The 22,790-nt window shown below is 36.3% G+C and overlaps 2 protein-coding genes and 1 long non-coding RNA gene across 4 annotated transcripts; 2 read left to right on the top strand and 1 right to left on the bottom strand.

The window, feature by feature from the left end:
* The first annotated feature begins 5,642 nt into the window (after positions 1-5,642).
* On the top strand, positions 5,643-6,848 carry LOC110744600 (F-box protein At3g07870-like). The gene has a single exon (XM_021944589.2). It carries the CDS (start codon positions 5,643-5,645, stop codon positions 6,846-6,848), a length of 1,206 nt encoding a protein of 401 aa, XP_021800281.2.
* Positions 6,849-11,971: 5,123 nt separating this feature from the next.
* On the top strand, positions 11,972-13,516 carry LOC110758117 (uncharacterized). The gene is made up of 3 exons (XR_015835319.1): positions 11,972-12,497; positions 12,782-12,977; positions 13,170-13,516. It is a non-coding gene; the product is annotated as an uncharacterized LOC110758117 (long non-coding RNA).
* A 4,190-nt stretch (positions 13,517-17,706) lies between these two features.
* Positions 17,707-22,502, bottom strand: LOC110744598 (uncharacterized). 2 transcript variants are annotated; one of them, XM_021944585.2, is made up of 7 exons: positions 21,717-22,502; positions 21,418-21,517; positions 20,472-21,313; positions 20,169-20,271; positions 19,276-20,057; positions 18,150-18,248; positions 17,707-18,028 (listed from the first exon to the last, which is right to left on the bottom strand). In XM_021944585.2, exons 1-7 carry the CDS (start codon positions 22,350-22,352, stop codon positions 17,936-17,938), a joined length of 2,655 nt encoding a protein of 884 aa, XP_021800277.1. In that variant the 5' UTR covers positions 22,353-22,502; the 3' UTR covers positions 17,707-17,935. The 2 variants fall into 2 exon arrangements, with proteins under 2 accessions (XP_021800277.1, XP_021800278.1); XM_021944586.2 differs by having other exon boundaries at positions 21,418-21,514; positions 21,717-22,501.
* Positions 22,503-22,790: the final 288 nt, after the last annotated feature.

The raw sequence follows: 22,790 nt of genomic DNA, 5'->3' as shown, positions 1-22,790 counted from the left end.
AATAAAAATAAAAATCTACGAGAGGAGAGATTTAGAGAAGGAAGCTTTGGAAAGAAGCGAGGCTCAAGGTTAAACTTATTGTGGAGACTTACATTCATATAAGTATATGTATGTTTGTATGATATAAGTTATTAAGTTGTATTATACTTGTGTTATTATATATCTTAATATGGTTGATTATATTTTTAAGTATATATATTGAGTAGTTTTATTATTTTTTGTTTTTACTTATTTAGATATAATATTTATTTTAAATGGTGGATTAGTTTGGGTTATAAAGTTTACAAAGAAAAGAAACATAAAACAATGCTCTTTTCTATTGCTTGATGGCATGGGAAAACATGAGTTGCTACCATTAGTGGGTTTATATTGAGAGAAATTATAGAATACTACGGTAATATTATATAATACTCGTTGCATTGGGATGAAATTTGTACTCCACACCTGTAGAGATAGATTTATGTAAATCTTTTTCCTAGGAAAGAAAGTTGATTTAGGGATGAAAAACTGAGCTCGCACATTGAAGACTAAGAAATGAGCTCATCAACTCATAGCTGGTGAAAAAGCAACTGAGCCCCTCGTGAAAAAGTTTTTTCGAAATAAAATATTAAATTTAAATAGTAATAGATAATAGGGAGCTTTAGTTTTCACACACAATATAGCTTACTATTTAGGTAAATAGGAATTCAATTTCAGCTAATTAGGATAAAGTCAAAAGCCAAAATATAGTATCTACTTTTACCAAAATATAACTAAAGAACATCAAAATTACAACATATGCCATTATTGTCAAATTTCAATATTTAGTTTTAAACCAAAACTTACAGCTGTCAAAACGACATCAAAACACCAAAAACTTAACCAAAAACGACATCTACTCAAATTAAATGCTAACCCCTTTGTGTGACCTTTCATCTTCACCTCGAGAAATCGCCTTCAATAGTTCCACACTATTCCCCAAAATCTCATAAACGATCATTCGCATCAACGGTGACCACCAATGGTGACAACCACCAATGATCGAAGCCGATTCTTCATTCTCTCTTTCAACAAAAACTGGAAGAAAATGAACGCTCTAATACCTACTATTCATTCTTCATTCTGCAATGTAGTTTAGGTTTTAGGTTTAGTTTTGGTTTTAAAACCTCTAAAAACCAAAAAATACCAGAGAAAGAGAAAGAGCATCAAATATATCTATTTTCTGCATCGCAAAAAATGGAAACTGCACTGCAGTTTCTAGTTTAGTTTGTAGTTCTTTAGGGTTTAGACTTTCCTAATCTTTCCATTTTATGTCAAGTTAATGTATATTTTCTGTTATATTTTGTGTTTTGGATTTCTCCTATTATATTTCTTGACAGGACCCACCCCTAATTCCTCAGAATCCGAGACGAATCCCGTGGTATTTCCGACATCAAACCGATGCCGGACCCACTTACTAAAGAACGAGAATTTTTGCCGAAATTTCGGCAAAGTCTCCCCTGTAAAATGGACTTTTTCCAAATTTTTCAACTTGTTAGAATCACAAATAATATCCACAATTGGAAGCATGCACAAGTTAGCATTCAAATAGTTTACAACAATGGCCTCCGACCTCACAAATCAAACCCTAGTACGGGCAATAACAGAGCAATCTAAGAGTTTCAGTTTACAAACGATAACAAAGTTTAATGGGAAAGGGACGAACAAAGCTTAGTCTACTGAGACTCAAGGTTTAGGAGTTCAGGGCTCAGCTCTGCTGCTCAACTCAGTCAACTACTGTCTGGGGGGCGCAAAACAGAAAAGTGTGGGTGGACAAAAACAAAGTTTAGTTCACAAACCAACATAATATAACCCCACCGTTTATAAAATGATGCCGAAAACCATATGCACTCAAAATCGATAAAGCCATATATAATAATATAGTTGGGTCAAAACCATAATGAAATCCGAAATCCCATAATGAAATTTTCCCTTATTATACCCAAACTAGTCTCTCGAAATGCGTGCCCATTGGCAAGGTGAGTGAGGAAGTATCCTCACCGATAAACAAGAACGAATGAATATATATATAAGTATGACACCAACTAGTTTGTACTGGGGAAACAATCCAATCGGGGGATTGTTTGACTAGTCCACATGGAAGAATCCTCAATTAACCATGTGGCTAGGGAACGAGCCGTCCAACTGGGACTAAGCTCACTAGCACGTACAGCAGAATCCTCAATACTCGTACGCTTGTGACAAGTCCTATGGAAAGAAACAATTTAATGCAAAAACATTACCATTAAGTAACAATTTAACATAAAGACAAAAAAAAATGTTGAGGCCCAAAAATCCAAGGGCTAGGCCCAAACTTGTTCTTAGCCCGGCACAAATAATTAGTTGCAAAAGAAGCCCAATCGGGACATAAAAAGAAATTGTAGGACACGCCTACATAAGCCGTGGGTCATGTGTCACGCCAAGCAAGCATGCGCAAAAGGGCCAAAAAATTCAACAGCCTTATAAATTCACGCTCATGAACCTGTCCGGTGCCATTTAATTCGATATTGGCTTAATATGGAGCAATAAAACTCAAGCACAGGCACGACAAATAAACACGCGATGCCGTCAAGCCATGCTGCATGCTCGAGTAGGCCCAAGCCACATAATTACCCGGGGCTTGCTGAGAAGGTTGTGGTATGGACGGGTACGAGCACTCGCAGGGCCCATTGAGGGACCAAGGAATGGAAGTTTTAGGCCACTTGGGAGCACTAAAATTCAAGCCCATTCCCTGAGCCCAAATACATGAGTTAGCATGAGAGAGAGAAAAATGGGGTCCAATGCCTTAGGAGAGCATCCCATAGGTCGCTGTAGTACTTAGGCAGACCCATGTTAGTTAGAACGCCCAAAAACAAATAGGCCACTTCCAGCAGCTTGACGAAAACATGCGGACCGCTGGAAAAGAAGACACCAATAACCCAATACCTATGAGCAAAGCCCAGCCTAGGTTCTTGCTAAAAATCTAGTATCGTGTTCCAACCTTGACAAAACTCCATAACGGTCAACAAGAAGCCATTGAAGGAACCGAAGGAAATTCATAAGTATAGAAGGAATATCCATTGGACAAACAACTCTACCCATTCCCTTTTTCCTCTGCGAGCTCTAGTTTGAAAACCAGGGAAGAAAGCAGGTGGTGCCTCACCCCCATGGGGAGGTTCAGCCGCATAAAACCTTGGAACCCCAAGAAAACATTGACTCAGGCACTCTGGTCGAAGAGATTTCACAAGAAAGGGAGTAATTGGAAAAAAGCAAAGGAAAAGTGGGAATGGAGGATCAACGAAATTAGGGTTCCAAATGCCTATAAAAGAGAGCTTCCTCTACCCAGAAACACACATCATTCCAGAGCAAGACCAAGCTTTGTTGAGCAAATTGGAATTTACCCCATCTTTTATTTCCATCGTTTCTCTCTCTTTCTGAGATAGAAACGCTCCTAATCTTCCCCTCTTCCACTCTAAACCTTATTTTCCGAAAGAAACTCATGCTTTGATCTCTCTCTCTCAAATTGCTAAACTTGTGAAGGCTTAGCTCCCATGCCACAAGCTCCTCAAGCTAAGTCACTAATAAATTTGATACGTTCTTCTGGTTGTTGGTGAAAAGAACCCAAACGTATTTTTCTTAGGCTTCAGCAAGTCTTTTAAAAATTCTTTTGGGAGTCTGGTTCTTGAACTCAGGCATCAGGAGGTTTTGTTCGTTTTCTTCTTACAGCAGCCCAAGCCTATTCGTCAGGCTGCTGGAACAAAAAGACCCCTACAAAAAATTACAATCTTGATTTAAAAAAACAACTAGGAACAAGGAATAAATTAAAAATATAATTGGAGAAAAAAAAATCAAATAAGATCAAAATAAGATATCAAAACAAAGCTAAAAAATATGGAAAGAAAATAAGACATCAAATTAGTTGGGAAGGACCCCACCACTAATCATGTGACTTTCCACTAGTACCAGCGAAGAAGCCTGAAACATCAAGGTGGGTTACCATCGGGTGCAAGTCCAAAGGAACAACTTCAAACCAATGTATGTCAACCATTTTTTCTTTGCCCTTTATCGCGACTTGGTAAAGATCTACCAAATATTTTGACGTGCGGCAGACCTGTGCCCAATGCCCATATGCACCACACCTATGACAAGCTTCCCTAATTACCTTATTTGTCGACTTTTGGGGGCCTTTTGCCTTGTCTTGTTTGTTCCACTTATAGTGGTTATTGTTTATGGAGTAAACATTAATACATCTACCAAAACTTTTGATTTAGGATCTTTACAATTGGAATTGAGACACCTCATACCCTCATTTATTTAGAATCAAAAGAACTTTAGATTATGATTCGATAAAGGAACTTCATTAGGTCCTAATCTAATTATATGATGAGGATCGAGGAACTTCAAGCCCTAATCTCTTCTATATTGTAATGAATTAAAAACATGCTTAAAATTAATAAATAAACTAATTAATTAATGTATGATTAGATATGAGAAACATGTCAAGTGTGAAAAGAAAAAAAATTTGTAGCTATATGACAGAAGAAAAGAAAAAATGTCAATAGTAAACATGTATGCAAGTATATTAGGCGTATGCATGCATAACAATTGTTTTGAGGATATGAATGCATGTTATTATGCTCGGTTACTATGCATACCAATTAACTATGTTAATGCATATCAAATAACTATGTGGTTATTATGGTTATCACACCAAGACATCAAAAGAAAATAAAAATAAATAAATAAATAAAAGAATCATAAGCATCATGAAGCCATGCGGGTGAGTACATGAAAACTCTAAACCACGTGATGACTTTAGCTTAGATAGAAAGAAAAAAAACTCAGATAAAGAAATAATATAAAGAGCAACATCATGCTGATAACGTGTTATAAAATTAGGGGAAATTGTAGAGAGTAATAAGAGGAAGAGAAAGATAGAGAATTTGTTATATGAACTTGTATATCATTCATCTTTAATACCTACTATTTATAGGCTTCGGGTATAGACAAACATTCATCACCCATTATTGGTAGGTTACAAACACATAATTACAACCCATAAATGTACTAAATACAATCCTTAGTATATAGGTTACAATGATATTATGATGTGTTTTATGGTAGGTATTAAGAGTGATATTATGGTGGTCATCCACAATCAATGAATTTACAACAAATGAAAAGTTTTAAGTTAATCTCCATCGGATGATATGTGGTGATGGTTTGGTAAAACGGTTTTCAATTTTAATGTTACTCTTACCACATTTGCATACCACATTCGCATACCACCTTATGTGGCAGATGAAGTGGACAGCCACATCAATTAAAAGTGTCAATAAATCATAAAAGAAAAGAAAATGTTAAACTAATTTTAATTGATGTGGTTGTCCACCTTATCTGCACATAAGGTGGTATGGGAATGTGATATACAAATGTGGTAAGAGTAGAATTATTCTTTTTTTAAATAATCAAAATATTCTTTTGATGTTGTAAAACTGTAAAAGTGAAAAGATAATGATATAATAATATTTAAAATAATATTTTTCTCCAACCCTTAGATTATATCTAATGGTTTCCTTGGAACAAATTTCTTAATAAAAACTCTGAAAATACCCAAAACCCTAAAACCCTAAAGCACCGCAGCCATGACAGAAAGCATCCATGATGATTGTGGAAAAAACAACATAGTTTCATTCATGGAGAAACGAAAGGAGGATCATAACATTCCCAACATTCTGCAACTTCCAAACAACATATTAGCGGAGATCTTCCAGAAAATTCCAATTAAAACCCTCGTCCAAAGCAGGTTCGTGTGCAAGTTTTGGCATCGTTTGCTATCAGACCCCCAATTCAACGAACAACTGTTTTGGCGAACGACTTGTCTTCTTTTACGACCATCACGCTTTAAGGTCCACCTGGTCACCCTCAAAAACGACTCCTCGAGCCCATATGACGTCGCACTAAAGCTTTCGGAAGATCCAATTGTACGACGTACTGATCGGTTGCATATCGTGGGTTCGTGCAACGGCTTACTCTGCCTCTACAAACTCCACTCTTGGAAACCGCCATGTGGCCGTCTATACATATCCAATCCCATCACGGGTGAGTCTTTGTCTCTTCCAACACCGCCAGATGAGTGCATAATTAGTTATCCATGTGGATTTGGGTTTAGTCCCATGAGTGGTGCATATAAGCTTGTTCGGCTCAGGCCTCAAAATAAATCGCGTGATGAACCGCAGTGCTGGGAGGTATTGGTTTTGACTATTGGCTCTGGGACTTGGAGAAGCATTGGGAATTTTACGTACTGTTTGGACTACGTGCTATATGGGGTTTGTGTTAGTGGGTTTCTTCATTGGATTGATTGGTCAAGGGCTGTGATATGTGCCTTTGATCTTGAAAGAGAGGTTTTCCAAGAGTTGCCCCTACCCCCTAGTTGGGATTTGGAAGGAAAGAAAAATATATCAAGATTGGACTTTAGCGTCTTGCAGGGTTGCCTCTCTGTAACTGTAACTGTAACTGTAGGCTCCGAGAAAAAAATGAGTAGTTGGGTGATGAAGGAGCATGGGGTTAAGGAGTCTTGGAGCCTAGAGCTTACAATTGTAGACGTCGTGGTTGGATCTCCTCCACATTGGGTGAAGTTTAAGGATGGGCTCTCGGCGAAGTTTGGGGATGTGCCAGTCTTGTTGAAGTTTAGGGATGGGCAAGTCTTGTTGCATATTGGTTGGAAATTGCTGGCTTATGCTTCTGGGAAGGGTTTTGCCGGCGTTGAGTTTGATGGGATACCAATCGTGTCTGAAGCACATGTCCATAATCCAAGCTTTGTTTCGCCTAAATATATTATCAGGGGTTAGAGCTCTAGCCCCGGATCAGATCGAGAGTGTTATTATATGTCAAAGATAGTAAGTATGCATTTGGTCTTTTGCTATTGTTTGCAATTTCAAACTTCATGTCCTTTATTTTCCTATCGAAAAGTTGAGTTTTTGAAAGAAATTGGAATGGAATTATCTTATTCATTTGAACTGTTGGAGTTTGAAACTATATGCATACTTGTTTCTACTTTTTTGTCAAGTAAAACAAATAAATTTATTCAGCTCATCCGATATTTACATTAATATATATTGGATCGTCAATTCGATTTGAGACAAACGTTAGCATTGATTAGCAATAATCTCAGTATAATTTTCATTTGATTATGGGTGTTTGCAATGATCCCATGTGGCTATTGATTGCCCAAACAAAGTTAGTACTGTGTGTGTTGAGAGGTATATATGAGAAACTATGAGAGAATATTGTTTGTGGGGGGAATTTCTATGTATTCTTCTCTTTGTGGTGAGGATGGGTTGATGGGGCAGGTTGGTGCATGCGGCGGCTAGTTGGGGGAGAGAGAGAGAGGTCAAGCGCTACAAATACAATTAGAAGTTGCTAGGAAGCAGTGTGTTGCCAACTTTGAGAAATGTTGGACTGGCATGACAGTTATTATTTAGCCCCCATTTATTTAGGAAGAGAGTTCTATACACTAGGATCTGTTTTCCCTAACTATAGGTTTTTCAGCTATATTTTCTATTCTTCTTCAAGATAGAGGTTGATTGTAATTCTAATTAACATGTTTGAAATTAATGATCTAGGAATTGATCTTGTACTGTTTCCCACATTCTTAATTTCTATCCGAAGTTTAAACCTCAAATCATTGTACACATTTGATTGTCTTTGCTTAAGTTTGCATCTCCTTCTTCTTTTTCTTTTTTTCTTTTTTTGGATTTTAAGCATGCATCGTATCCACATAGATACTAGAGTTAGTTAATTTATATATATATATATATATAAATTCTCTTATGCGGACATCCGGACGTTATTATCATGCGAACGCCGTGTATTTTGTACTACCCCTCTCTGTCTCTGTTTTCCTGCCTGTTTACAATAGGATCAGCACGATAATAACGTGCGGACATCCGGATAAGAGAATAAATATATTATATATATATAAAGATACGCAAATAGATACCATAGAGTTGTGTGCAAGCAAAATAATTGAGTCTAGATGAAATTGCCTCCTCACGGGTGCTTAACATCTCCCAACTTCACCCAGAAGCAGCACTCCAATCCCCAAGAAAAGCAAACTCAGACAGTACCAATGAGACCCTCGCCTGTTTCTGGTACAGCGATGACAAAAAACATCCATGGTAATGGACAAAACGACAGAGTTTCATCTCTGAAGAAGCAAGAAGATGATAACAACCCCTACATTCTGCAACTACCAAACCACATAATAGTGGACATCTTCCGCAAACTTCCAATCAAAACGCTCGTCCAATGCATGTCTAAGTGCTTGGGAACGATTGCCTCCGTCTTGGCTATTCCCAACATTAGCAAAGACATTTGATGTTTTCTTTGATGAATGAACTTCTATCGTTTGCTGGGCTTGAAAAAAAAGACCAAGCAAATGACTTTAATTTTATTACTTTCATTACCGTAAAATCCTTTTGCACTTTCGAGTTCTTCATCCAACCATGAGGCTGTTGTTGTGGGCCTCTCTGGTTGGCCCCAATAGTAAGTAAAATATAAATAAAATAGTTTGATTTAGAGGGATATTTTAAGAATATTAAGTTTTTTTTTTTGTTTTGCCAAATTAAGAATAATAAGTTGAGATGAATTACAATATTTGGAAGTGTAGGAGTTCCAAGTAAAGTGGAATAGAAGTTAGAAGGAAAGTGGAACTACTGAAGTTGGGGATAAAGTTTAGGAAGTCTCATTTTGTCTCACCTTGTCTCATTTTGTTAAGAGCTACTCTTACTATATTTTTATAGTACATAATTTCGTCATTTGGGCTTTTGCCAAGTGGGTTGAAAGACAACAACAACGATTTTAGTTGCACCCTAGAGTTTTATTTGGACACCCATTCCGCAATTACAATTACAAACATACTAACGTACCAAAATAACATCACAAAATTATAATAATAAAATTTCTTGAAGAGGCAAAAGTTGTAGCACATCATAGCAGAAGCAACACTTTAATTTGAACAACCAAAAACCCATTTTCATTTAAGATTATTTGCAACTAATTGGCAAAACTAACTTAAAAATTTCACTAATTAAGTATGAGAGACGAAATGCTTCATTACCTATGACACATGATCATATTACCATCGAGCACTAACTCCCTATTAAAAAATAGAAAATAAATTAAAGTGAATACCCTTACCCATAGGGGTGGAAACAAAATTGCAAGGGCTGCCATCATTCACGTGAATAGTTATAGCCCTTACCGTGCCCTTGCTTTGCTCTTGCCCATAGGAGTAGAAGTGCTCCAATAGAATCTTATGGAAGGGGATATGGTGTACCAAATTTAGCGTCCCCTCATGTCCCTTTATTTTTATTGCTTGACATCTATCCATTAGTTAACTCCAAATTTAACAGGGTTAACTTTGAATAAATAAATAAATAACTAAAAAGTTTTTAAAAAAACCTATAAAATAAATAAATTAATAAATAAAAGACCTAACCCAACTTCACCATATTCGTAAAAAAAAAATTTAAAATTATTTTTTTGTTCCAATTATGCCCCTTATAATTTAAATCGGGTAAGTATAATTTATATCATAATAATTAACTAATTAATACAGTTATTGACTCTGAATAATTAAGATTAATTGCAATTCAAACGAGTAAGAAATTAATTTTATGCCATAATTAATTACTATATTTGACCTTTTAAATAATTATGATTTGAATGTATAAAATATTTGCATTTATTATAGTCTATCAATTTGAATCTTTTATTCTAAAAAAAAAAACTTGATTTAGTTTATTTTATTTAGTGATTTTTTTTTTCCTTCTCCAGATAACTTGATTTGGTTTGGTTTAATTTTATATTCTTCCTTATTTGCGCATGATTATCTCCAAATATTCCGGAGATAGTTACTGATCAGCACCGTAAAAATTAAAAAAGATGTAACCATTATTGGCTGAAATGGAACTTGGTGTTCCTGCAGCCATTCATTTTAATATTATAAGGATTTAGTCATATTTTTTACTAATCAATAATGCTGTTTGTATTTGTGACCAAATTAGTACATGGTCGTGAATAACATATTTTGTCGTGGAGACTGGAGAAAATCTTTAGCATATCATTTGTTAATTACTAACTACCCACAGTGGAGCGGACCATAGTATGAAATATTGATAATATTGACGAAATATCGAGGATATTTTGGTTGTTTCGAATCACGGATATTTTGGAACATATCCATGTACATATCGTATAAATATCGACAATATCGACGATAATATCGGAAAATATCGCTAAAATATCGAAAATATCGAAAACATCGATGTAAAGGAAAAAAAAAAAAAGAAAAAAATGGGAGAAAAAAAACACAAAGGGTATTTGAACCCCTCCCATTTTACTCCTCCAACACCTTAACCACTATATCACTTATGTTTTGTGATAATATGCTAAAATATTTATATTTATATGGGTGGCATGTTAACAATTACATGCAAAATTATTTTGGGGATTTATCATTTGATGACTACTCTTCACAATACCCTTACTCTACACATAGAGATGATGAAGATAGTGAAAAATTTGAACCTCATAGGAATTCTATGTGGTACTAAGTCACTCATGTATCTTACCATGCAATGTATAAAGTGTAAAATATTATAGTAAATATTATATATAAATGATTATAGTGTGTTTAATCTTTTTTCATTAATTACTACATATTTTCTACACTTACAGTGTTTGCCAGCTCACTGTATAATCAACTTAAATCAGTTAAATCCATCATGCAATGCATTTTCTTCTAATTTTTTGTGATAAACTAATAGATAATTGACTAAATAAACATTCTCCAAAGTTTCAATAAAAATTTCCAAGTTTTTCTTACAATTTCCGTGGTTTTTATTAATTTTTTATCGATATCGATAATATCCCAATATTTCCATTGAAATTTCCGTGTTTTTGGACTACTGATATTTCCGATATCATCGATATTTTAGACCTTGGAGCGGACAGAGTGTGGGGAGGGTGTGTGTATCCTGTTGAGCATATCGCATGGGTTAAATTTTTTATTTTTAATTTTTATACAAATGATAATGATATTCTATTTTAAATTAATTTAAATTATGGGAAAAGGGAATTTGAACTCGGGTGCAGAGTGGGGAGCATATCCGCCTTAACTAATTGGCTAAGGCTCCGTTTGGGATTGAGTTTTTTTTTTTTTTTGGCTAAAAACCTGCTTCACTTTAAAATTAAGCAGTTTTAAGTCCATGCCTGTGTATCGGTTTAAATTTTAGGGTTGTTCCAATATAGAAACTTACAACTACTATATCCTAAACACCTACCCACACCCACCTACTTTCAAATCTTTACTTAAAACTCAAAATTTTCATCTTCTTGTTTGGTAGGTCGATCAGACTCAATGGTCTTTGGGGAGTGACTGGGGAGCAGTCTGGTTCCTTTCATGCTTGCAACTATGGAGGAAACATGAAAGCAATTACAAGAGGAGAGAATTAGAGACAGGAAGCTTTGGAAAAGAAGCGAGTGTCAAGGTTAAACTTAAATATATTGTGCAGACCCTAGATTCTTTAAGTATACCATGTTTGTATGAGAGTTTTTTTAAAGGGTTAATTGCTATAGACGTCCGTGAACTATGGCCCCAGTTGCAATTGGGTCCGCGAACTAATTTTTGTGGCAAAGACATACTTTAATTAGACAATTAGTTGCAATTGAGTCCTACCGTCCAACTCTGTCAATTTATCCGTCAAAATGAGGGGTAAAAGCGTCCTTTCGGGTTCTTCATCCATCATTGACCCCAACTCCACCTTCTTCATCCATCATTAACCCTAACAACCCCACCTCCATCTTCACAAGTTTAGAAAAATGAAACACCCACTACTACAAAAATGGAAAACTACGACGCCTTTTTAACGACGGTAAAATTAAAAAGCGTCGTGTTTTTAAAAACCATGAAAAACCACGACAGTTCCATCTAAAACCGTCGTGTTTTAAAATAAGCTGGCAAACATTACGATGGTTACTTATAAAAACCGTCGTGCTTTAAAAGGCGCTCGACAAAAAATTCACTTAAGTTTTCGCTGAAAGGCAACTTTCACCGCACTCTCTCGCAACCTTTAGAAACCCTATCTCTCTCAACTCCCCTTTCTCATCGATGAAACACTCCATCGCCCCCACGATCTTCACGAGGACACCTCCACAATCTTCGAGATCTCCTTCATGAGGTCTCTCTCGAGCCCACAGGTTTCTTCGCCTCCACGATCTCCTTTGCGATCTCCATTGATGCCGCGAAGCCATTGACTCGGCGACGCCGTGGATGCCATCATCTCCTTCGCATCAGTCATCACCTGCCGCCATCTTCCTCTCAACGGATCTCTCTCGTCGTCTATCTCTCGATGGTTCTCTCTGGTCGGCGCTCTCTGTCTTGTTATCTGTTTCTCTAGCTCGTCCCCAAAGCTTCTCATGTCTACACTCTCAAGGTAACCCTCTCTCTCTGTCACTCTTCTATGTTCAAAATTTTGTCCTAAAATTCGTTTGATTGGAGATCAAGATTTTATCAAGGTATCATCTCCCTCTTTTCCTTTTTGTTTCAATTTTGTTTATGCTATTGTGATTTGATTTGCTGTTTTAATTTCTATATTTATCTGTGGTGTTGGATTTTTTAGATTTGATTTCAGATTCGATTGGGTTAGTGAGGTAGCAGTGTCATTCTTTCAGCCTAATATTCTTTTTGCGTTGTTTTTTTTCTTCCTTAAATTGTAAGGATATGGCTGCTGAGTTCTGTAGGCTATAGAGGTGAAGCTAGCTGCAGTAAGGGAGGCCTGCAAGACAGGTAAAACTTTAACTTGGTTTCTGATTAAGTGACTGTGATATTGAATGAGATATTGGGTTTGCTCTGTTTGGGGCCTTGCCGAGTTCTATCACCCTGAGAAGGAGTATAATGTTCGTGTTGCTTCAAGGTGGTTTTCATATATTTTACTTCACAAAAGACAATAATATTTATTCACATCTCATACATTCTTATCTGAAACTGTGATAACTTTTTAAAAATTTTCTGTTGTAGAAACTGTTGCTCTTGCCTAAAACCTTCTTGTATATAGAGAATTGATTGTGTGGAAAGTTTAAAATTACAATTCTATATTTGAATGTAGGAATGTGGGAAGACACTTGCTGGACAGAACTTCCCTTATTAAAGCTACATTGTTTTAGGAAACAAGTCCCCTTCTCCCTCCAGGCCCACCCTCTTTTTCTTTATTTTGAGGACTTTTTCCCTCAAAACTGCATTCTTTCAAAAAAAAAATTTCTTTATTTTGACTTGAGGAGTGATATTGGAATAGACCGGATGGAAATTATGCCACATTAGTGCAAAATCATACCTGCAGTATTTGGAGTTATTTGGGAACATGGGAACCACAGCAAAGTAGAAAATAGATGCAGGATGAAAGGGATACTTTTAGTTTATACTATGAAATGATGGTTATTAGTAACATAAAGCTGATTGCAGGTAGTCGCTAATATACCCTTTAATATAAGTACAGATGTAGTCAGACAACTTCTTCCAATGGGTGAAATCTTTTCTGAAGTAGTACTCTTACTCCAGGTTGGCATTATTCTATTAATATTGTTCTATGATTCTCATTGTTTCAAGTTAAGTAATTATATTATGTAGCCCTGTATTAATAATCCTTTCATTATTGGTAATGTTATATGGATTGTATATCTCACTATTACATTATTTTGGCTTGTTAAGCAATTTCCTATGCCATGGAAGTGGTTCGAACGAAGCTACTCCTAGCTTGGGGGAAGTAGTGTTGGTTCAAGCTGCTGTTAGTGGTAAAAGTGGAAGAAATGCAAAGGAAAATTGGTGATGATGAAGGCATAGCTTTGTATGCATATGGAGAACTTGACTTGAAGGATAATTAGGTATAGGAATTTTGGTGTATTATTGTAATTAGGCTTGTAGCTTGCAGCTTGCAGCTAGCAGCCCTAGAGTACTTTTATTTTTTAGATTTTATTTTGTTCTATTGTACTCTTGATATTCTATTTATGAAAAAAAAACAATTTTTGAGTATATATATGTATGGCGCGGGTAATAGCATATTTAGTATATATTTCTTATACCATTGGAAACAAGAAAAAAAAGAAGCTAAAATGTCAAATTACGATGTCAGTGTAACAGTTAATAGACGATGGTTTAATTGAAAAAACCGTCGTTTTAGAGTTAATAGACGACGGTTTTTTCAAAAAATCTGACATCTTCGTCGTCTATTACATACAATAGACGACGCTTTTTCTAAAAACCGTCGTCTATTACTTCTAATAGACGACGGTTTTTCAGAAAAAGTGTCGTCTTTACAAATAATAGACGACGGTGAATAACCGTCGTAGTTTGGAAATTGAAAAGACGGCAGTCGATTTAACGACGGTTTTCAAAAGAAAAAGACGACGGTTTTTCCCCGTCGTCTATTTCAATTTTTGTAGTAGTGACCTAAAACCCACATGCAGGTTATACGAAAATATCTAATCACAAACACCAACAAAACCCAGTTCACAAATTCATCAGTTCAACAAACAACAAACAAAAGGAGAATTTTTCAAAAGCTTTCGAGATATGAACATCTAAAAAGAATTAGAGCAAAATCGGAGAAATAAAATCACAACAGGATCATTGAAGTTTCTGCCAGACCCTTATTGAATGGACTTGGATTGGAAGCTTGATGCCTCAATTTTCCACTTTGGGAGCCTTCCTTTATTGCATTGTTTAAATTAAAACCTGCAATTGCAATTGGAAATTAATAACCCAAAACTAAAATGGTTTGATGATAATTGCAAATGTAAATGATAGCAAGAGACAATGAAGCTTTTCACTTACTTGATCGGTCTATGCTTAATAGTGAATTGGAGGTGGGGGAGATGCATAAATGTAAACCGGTGGTGGTGGTGACTTCACAAGAGGTGGAGGGGACTCGTAGATGTATGGCCATCATGAGCTCGGTGGTGAAGTTGGAGTCGCAGCACCTGGCGTAGATAGCGAAGCAGGTGCAGAAGCTGACGACGTTGGATTTGGCCATGGCGTTCATTTTGGAGCCAAGGGTGCTGCCGCTGTTACGGCGGCAGCGGAGGAGGAGAGCTTGAGCGGATGGGGTTACGGGTGGGTTCTGCGGGTTGGAAGATGGGGGGTGGGTTGCAGGTTGGGTTTGGATTTGGGTTTTGAGGGGGTGGACTAAGGAGGAGGGGGAATGGGTTGCAGAGGAGAGAGGGAGAGACAGAGAGGAAAAGCTGAGAGAGAGGAATTTGGATTTGGATTTTTTATTTTTAAGTTTATTTATTTATTTTTTTATTATTATTATTTTTCAGTTTTTTTAGTTTTTCTTTTTAGTTTTACAAACTGTATATTATTTATTATTATTATTTATTTAACCCGAAAGGACGCTTTTACCCCTCATTTTAACGGATAAATTGACAGAATTGGACGGTAGGACCCAATTGCAACTAATTGTCTAATTAAAGTATGTCTTTGCCACAAAAATTAGTTCGCATACCCAATTGCAACTGGGGCCATAGTTCACGGATGTCTACAGTAATTAACCATTTTTTAAATTATTTTTTTCCAATTATGCCCCTTATAATTTAAATCAAGTATGATTTATATTATTATAGCTAATTAATGTAGTTATTGACACTGATTGCAATACATAAATCGAGTAAGTATGATTTATATCATAATAATTAGCTAATTAATACAATTATTGCCTCTAATTGCAATTCATAAACGAGTAAGAAATTAATTTTATGCCATAATTACTATACTTGACCTTTAAAATAATTATGATTTGAATTTATAAAATATTTATTTTCTGGTTTGAAGAAAGAGAGCAAGGGATAAATTCAAATCTATTGAGGCTTCAAGAGTCGAAGGGAACTCCTTTTATTTATTTATTGATTTTTGCTTATGTTTTCTTTCTAATTTGCTTTTGTTTTTAGTAGGGGTGGGCACGGTTCGGTTTGGATCGGTTTTTGTCTCAAATTAGAACCGATCCGGTACTATTTATACGGTTTGGTTTAGTTTGGTTTTAATAAAAAAAATTTAAAAACTGTTCGGTTTGGGTTAAATCGGTTTTGGTCCGGTTCGGGTTTGAACCGGATTATAAAATTTATTTTTTAATAAAATTTTCAATTTTATTTATTTACTTGAAAATTAACAAATTATTCAATTTCATATAAAAATAAATATTAAAGCTAGAAAAGAGAGATTTTTTAAAATTGAACTTGAATAAATATTAGTTGTGAGATTAAACATATAGCATTGAATATAAATAAATATTGAAATTATATATTTTTTAATTTGACCGGTTCGGTTCAGCATGGTTTAATTTTTGAAGACATAGAATCGAAATCAAAATCGGTCCAAATCGGTCCGGTTTGGTTTTTGACCGGTTGTTGACTTTTTGGTCATCTCGGTTTTTTTCCGGTTTGGTTTGATTTGGTGCGGTTCGGCTCGAATTTCCGATTCGCTGGTTTGAATGCCCACCCTTAGTTTTCAAATTGAATGACGTCCTCATTTAAATGGTAAGAAAAGCATCAGACATCATCCTTAAAAAATGAAAGCGTGTTGGGATCTCATCCCTTGTTCCCATGACCCATGTTTTCTAGCTTTCCAATTTGAGCTACACACCCATGTTTTTTGACTTTCCACGTCAACCCACTTAATTATAAATTTTTTTTTTAAAAAAAAGGAAAAGAAAGAAAAAACAAAAATATAACAATATCAATTTATAAAAAAAAATTGAAATGGCCTGGACAAATTGTTGGGGGTTTGCAGAAGATCGCCACTATTATGTGATCTGCCAGATGGAGAATATAAGGCTTCTCATCATGCTCTTCTTGTTTTGCAGGTCTATCAGATTCAATGGTCTTTGGGGAGTGGCTGGGGAGCAGTCTGGTTCCCTTCATGCTTGCAGCTTTGGAGGAAACATAAAAGAAGAAGAAAACAAAAAACCGAGTCTCAAGGTTAAACTTTTTTGTGCAGACCTGGTCGAGGTTCTCTCAAAAAAACTTTATTTTGCAGACCTAAGATTCTTAAGTATACCTATGTTTGTATGAGATAAGTTATTATAGAAAATTAGATACAGATCCAAATTTCTCTTCAACATAATTTGTTCTTCTTAATTATTTTTTTTCTTTCCAATTATGGTCCTTATGATTTAAATTGGGTGGTTTATATAATAATAATTAGCTAATTAATACAATTATTGACTGATCTGATTAAATTTATAAACGGGCAAGAAATTAATTTTAGGCCATAATTATTTGACCATTTAAGTAATTATGATTTGAATTTATAAAATATTTGTATTTATTCTAATCAATAAATGATCCTTTTTTAATAATCAATAATGCTATTCTTATTTGTGACCAAATTAGTACACGGTCATGAATAACATATTGGGTCGTGGAGACCAAAGAAAACCTCTAGAATCGCAAATGAGCACTGGGTGCAGAGTGGGGAACACATCCGGACTAAGCAACTTGACTAAGCCCATGTCTGTGCATTTGTTTAAATTTGAAGGGTAGCTATTTTTGTTACTCTTTTGTAGTATTTTGCACTCCAAATTGAATATTTCTTTATTTCAAGGTCAATTATTTAAGAAAAAAAAATCAGCGGCTATAAGCTGACGAAGAAGAAACTCACAATTAAAGTTAAAGCTATTAAAAATTCAACATTCAAGTGAATAAGGAATTTTTACAGAAATCTGAAACATTAGTATTACTTGAATCTATAAGAGTGCAACAATGGGTACATACAAATGCAGATAAAACACTCTCATCTTTGCGTTCTTTTGTAACTTTTTTTTGCCTTTAAATAGCAATATACTTCTTAATCTTGAGCAGCTTCTCAGTCCACTCTCTTTCTTTCTCATGGCTTGAGACTAGTTGCCTGAAAAGTTTGCTTTTGGGATGACTTTTCTTCTACATAATTTGCAAATGTGACCTTTGGTCCATGCACGCACTGTAAGAAATGAATTTAGCTAAGACTTGATGCTTAAAAACCTAATTTGGGTATAAACACACAACAGAAGAACTTCATACATGCTAGAAATACTTTCTTACAGAGTATTTTGGACACTTACTGTGATTCTGCAGTGAATGTTGAGATCATAATTCATTTCATCAAGACGGTTTCTTGCATTCTCTTCTGCTTCAGATGCTTTCCTGCAAGCTTCTTTCACCTGAAATCAATAGAAAAGAATTCTAGAATTCCCTAGTCGAAGAGCAAAATCAAAGCAGAATACTTTTGAATAATCATGGAGAAAAGGTAACTGAAAATAATAAATTGTTCAATAGCAAAAGTGCTATGTCTAGAAAGAAAGATCTCTTGATTCTTGAAAAGATCCTTTCTTTGGTTTCGGAAAAGAAAAGCAATGAATGCCTGCCAGAAAAATAACATCCAGAAGGCCTAAGAATTTTGGTTTTCCGAATGAAAAGTTCGAACCAGATGGTAACATTTTGAGCAGATGTAGATTAGAAGTTGTTTAATTAAGGAACACCTAAAAACAAGAGCCCAAGATTCAGGGGATTGAATTGGGCATGTAAACGATGCAAAATCTAATTTAAACTGGTGTAAATGCTCTTCAAGCTTCTTGATTAGAAAAGTATTCTTCCATTTGCTTAGCATACATCCGAATGCTAGTTTTTTTAATATGACCCAAAAAAAACTGGCAGAATACAATAGTAATGTCACATGAATTGGGAAAATTAGTAGAGCATATCCCGTTTGTTAAGAGTACTATTATACTTTTGGTCGACTTCGGTGTACTACTGTATTGAATTTGAACTTTTTTGAAAACCTGCACTTCTATACTAACATGTTATGCATGAGACTTTTCTATTGTATACAGGCTAGAGGCCGGCTTTCAGCAAATATACTCAAGCTGTGTGGTCTGCCCTGGTAATCTCACATTCCTCATAAAAACTATGTGATGGAAGGCAACCGGAAACTGAAAGTCTAAAACATCAAATATAGTTTTGATTTCTATTGTGAATCAACAGTTATTCTAGTGAATAAGCATTGTGAATATCACTGAAGCATATCCAATTCAGGCGATCAAATGCTGTATTAACCAAGCATACAAATAAATATGGACTGGGACTTGAAACCATATATTTTGATTAGTGTAGAAAAGACTTAGCACAGCAAGAGCCAGAATATTAAAAATTTGTAATTGCATCTTTCGTTCAAGCTCAAGTGAAACTGACCTCATTTAAATCCACGACGTGAGTATTTGCACCAACAGCTGACATTTCAAACATCTTACGTAAACTTGATAGTTCCTTCATCAAATCTAAAGCTACTTCTTCAGCATCTTGCATCTGATTTCTGGAGAACTCAAATGCTCTCTCTGCATGGAGTCGAAACGAAGTGCAATTCAAACAAGTGCAGAGCCCTCTGCATCCTCGTGGATTTCTTTTAAGGATCTGTTTTCTGAGTCCATCTGAATGAATACCAGAAGAAACTGTTGCATCAATTTGGGATGAGTTCTGACACAAACTGTCGGCTTGAACTGGCAATGGCTTTCCCCCACTGGACAATGCTATTCTTGAGCCTATGTGGTCCTCTTCAGGACAATCAGATGATGAATTTGTGACTGATATTGCACCATCTTTTATCGAAGTAGCTTCACAAGTGCTTGGGAAGAACAAAGTGATTGGATCTTTTTCATGTCCCAAACTCACAATGTCAGGGGAAGTTTCTAATTTACTTTGATTACCTGATGCAGCCTGTTGAACATGTTGTTCCTTTTGTACATCAAATGACATTTGAGATTCAGCCACGTGTTCAGGAGATGTTAGATTATCTCCACCGTAATTGGATGAGCCATTAGCACTGGTTAATTGAGGTGTTGGTAGAGTACCAGGATCACAAATCTGATGCTCGGAATGAAATCTGAAATCATTTGATTGATCCATTAGAGTTTCTTGCTGATTAGGAGTCAATGGTGGCTGTAGCCTATGCTCCAAATCCTTATTAGTATTTGCACCTATGAAAATTGATGATAAGAAAGGTTAGTTTAAATCCACTAAAGGCCCCAGGTTAACAGAACTATAATGCTGTATGATTATAAAGATAGTTCAAATATAGTAGAACTTACAAGAATTATTTTTTTCGATATCCAAAAGATATGGAAGCAATCTTCTGTAGCTGACTGAACCTGGACTTCTAAATAACTTCAGGCGTGAACAAGGATTCAAAACCTGTTTTTAGAACAAACACAACTTACATTAGTAGAAGGATAAATGAAAATTTAAAAAGATCATTAATCAACCAGCTTCTTCCTAGTACCAGAATGCCTAAAGATTTAAAGATATGTTAACCGGAAGTTATGATTTTCTAAATGAAATGGTATTCTACAGATAGCCAGACTGAGAACTTGGAAGGTCTGATAAATTCTTACCCGCTTTCTCTTCGGAGTAGATTCCTGTTTTTTAACATCAACGCAGGTAGCATCTGTATGATTAAATACATTGGATGGCTTCCCAAGACTTAGATTTGCAGTCTGAAGAACATATCCCGCTCTACTAATTCTTTTCACTTCCACCTCTAGTTTACCTAACATTTCAGCATCTGGTGGTGTCCTCTGGACTGATTCTTCATTTGAGTCATCTATCTGATTGAGAACCAGACCAGCATTGTAAACTCTCTGCTCGTTTATATGATTTTGATTTGAGTTCTCACAGTTCTGACCTATGACATTAACCTTGCATGAGTAGCACTCATCCATCATAGATGACGACAAGGAATTCATATCTTCCACATTTTGAGCTTCGCCATTACCAGCTTTATCAGAAGTCCCCACATCTTCAGCTGGTGTATAAAAATCAATATGCGTGTCAATTACATGATCCTTGTTAACTTGAGAATCCTCCATAGCCGAAGAGGAAAGGGGTGAGGCATTTAACTTCTGAGCTTTACAAGAAAATCCCACATCAAACTTTTCAGTCTGTCCATCGACAGGTGGCTTTGACAGACACTCATCCACCACAGTTATAGATGGTGACGCAGGAACACATTCAGGAGATTCTGAACTTCTCTCATTGCCATTAGATGTTTCCTGGAAACAAACTTGTACATTTTCTAGCAGAGTAGAAGAACCACTGGTATGATACTCCCTGGAAAGTTTGTGGGCATCAAATTGATGTAAGGAACCCGGTGGATTTTTCGAAGCCCGCATACCCTGGAATGGTTTTCCTTCTGATCCTTTATAAAGATTTGGGTGTTGACAAAAATCAAGCGCACCTGTGGACAAAGAGTACTACAACTTTTAGTTTCCTGAGTACACTTCTCATCTTGGCATTTGATAATCTTGACAACAGAAAAAGGTAAGAGAGTAAAGCAGTTACAAGAAATATCTTCGGCAATATCCTTAAGATACGGAAGCAATCTTCGATAACCGAATGATCCAGGAGCTTTGAACACTCTCTGTCGAGGCTTAAGGACCTGCTATTAGCACAAATAATACGACAATAAGGCACACACCAATTTGCTCAATTGTCTTGTATGACCCATAAATGTTTCAATCCTATCTCAAGTTTATAATCAAATGGTACAATTAAAACCAAAGTCCAGCAAAATTTCCATACCAGTAAAAAGAAACATTAGTACTTCAATAAAAGCCAATTGAAGTGATAATTATACATACCAATTTGGTTTTATTTTCAAAATTGAGACGAACACCATTTTCCTTCACATCAGCCGATGATTTCTGAGAACAATCCTGATTCGCATCACCACTCCTCTGCTCCACATCGGATGATATGCCTCCAATCCCTTCTCTCACCGGAGATTTAAGACTCAAATGATCTGTTCTTCGGGCTTTAGACACAAAACCCATATCCAATCTCTCAGTCCCTTTGCTCTCCGAATCATCTACATCTGGACCTGAGCGAGAAAACCCATTTCCAGAACTCTCAACCCCACCATTCTTCACCGACTTGGGGCCATTTTCTTGTTCATACGAACCGAATTCGGCGCCAAATTTGTGGTGGTCAGTCAGATTCTCAGGGGGCTTAGAGGTTGCGGAAAAGACCCTTTTGACGCGGAGATCCTTAATCAGAGAGTGGAGGGGCATGTTGCCATCCAGAGAGCCTTGTCTTATCGGCTCTACTGATCTGGGCCTTTTCGGGTTCGATTGGTGGCTCAGAAGCTCGGGATGGCCGTTACTATTTCTGACCAGACCGGAGCGATTGTTGTGATAGATCTGAGATTTGCTGCTGGTGCTGATGTCCATTGAAGGTGAAGGTCGCTTCCATTTCATGGAAGTGTGTTTTGCTTCCATGGCCGCTTCAGACTAAGATGGAGAGAGAGAGAGAGAGAGAGAGAGAGAGAAAGAGAGAAGAGGGTTTGGAGAAAGCCAGAAGCGGAAAGAGGGATATTTCGCGGGAAAAAAATGTGTGAGAGGGGTAGTTGATGGCGGGAAAGTAAGGCGTTGGGTTAATTTGGCGGTATTTTTATTCTGGTCAAAGTTATTTTTTGGCCGTGTAGGCAAAGAAATTGGTTTCATTATTGGGAAATACCTTAAAATACCATCAAGGCCAAACTTACTTCTCCAAATTAGGCCTCATCATTTGGCCCGCGGGCTCATGGGCTTTGAGAGGGCCCGGCCCGCTTGAGCTTGGGTGTTTGAAGCCCGGCTTGGTACATAAGCCCGGCCCGATTAAGCCCATGAAAGCACAGCCCGACCCGCTCACAAAAGCCGGCCCGTTAGGCCCGCATA

This window comes from Prunus avium, chromosome 1 (assembly GCF_965620075.1).
Source record: "Prunus avium chromosome 1, drPruAviu1.hap1.1, whole genome shotgun sequence".
NCBI classification, from domain to species: Eukaryota; Viridiplantae; Streptophyta; class Magnoliopsida; order Rosales; family Rosaceae; genus Prunus; species Prunus avium.
Note: the sequence above shows the minus strand (reverse complement) of the source record. Positions and strands in the feature narration are given on the sequence as shown.

What these genes read in the sequence shown, in the direction of transcription:
- LOC110744598 (XM_021944585.2), bottom strand. Translation starts at nt 22,352, where the DNA reads ATGGAAGCAAAACACACTTCCATGAAATGGAAGCGACCTTCACCTTCA. An exon ending in TTGAAAATAAAACCAAATTG is followed by an intron (nt 21,518 to 21,716) that starts GTATGTATAATT and finishes TTGTGCTAATAG; the next exon opens with CAGGTCCTTAAGCCTCGACA. An exon ending in TATCGAAAAAAATAATTCTT is followed by an intron (nt 20,058 to 20,168) that starts GTAAGTTCTACT and finishes CAATTTTCATAG; the next exon opens with GTGCAAATACTAATAAGGAT.
- LOC110744600 (XM_021944589.2), top strand. Translation starts at nt 5,643, where the DNA reads ATGACAGAAAGCATCCATGATGATTGTGGAAAAAACAACATAGTTTCA.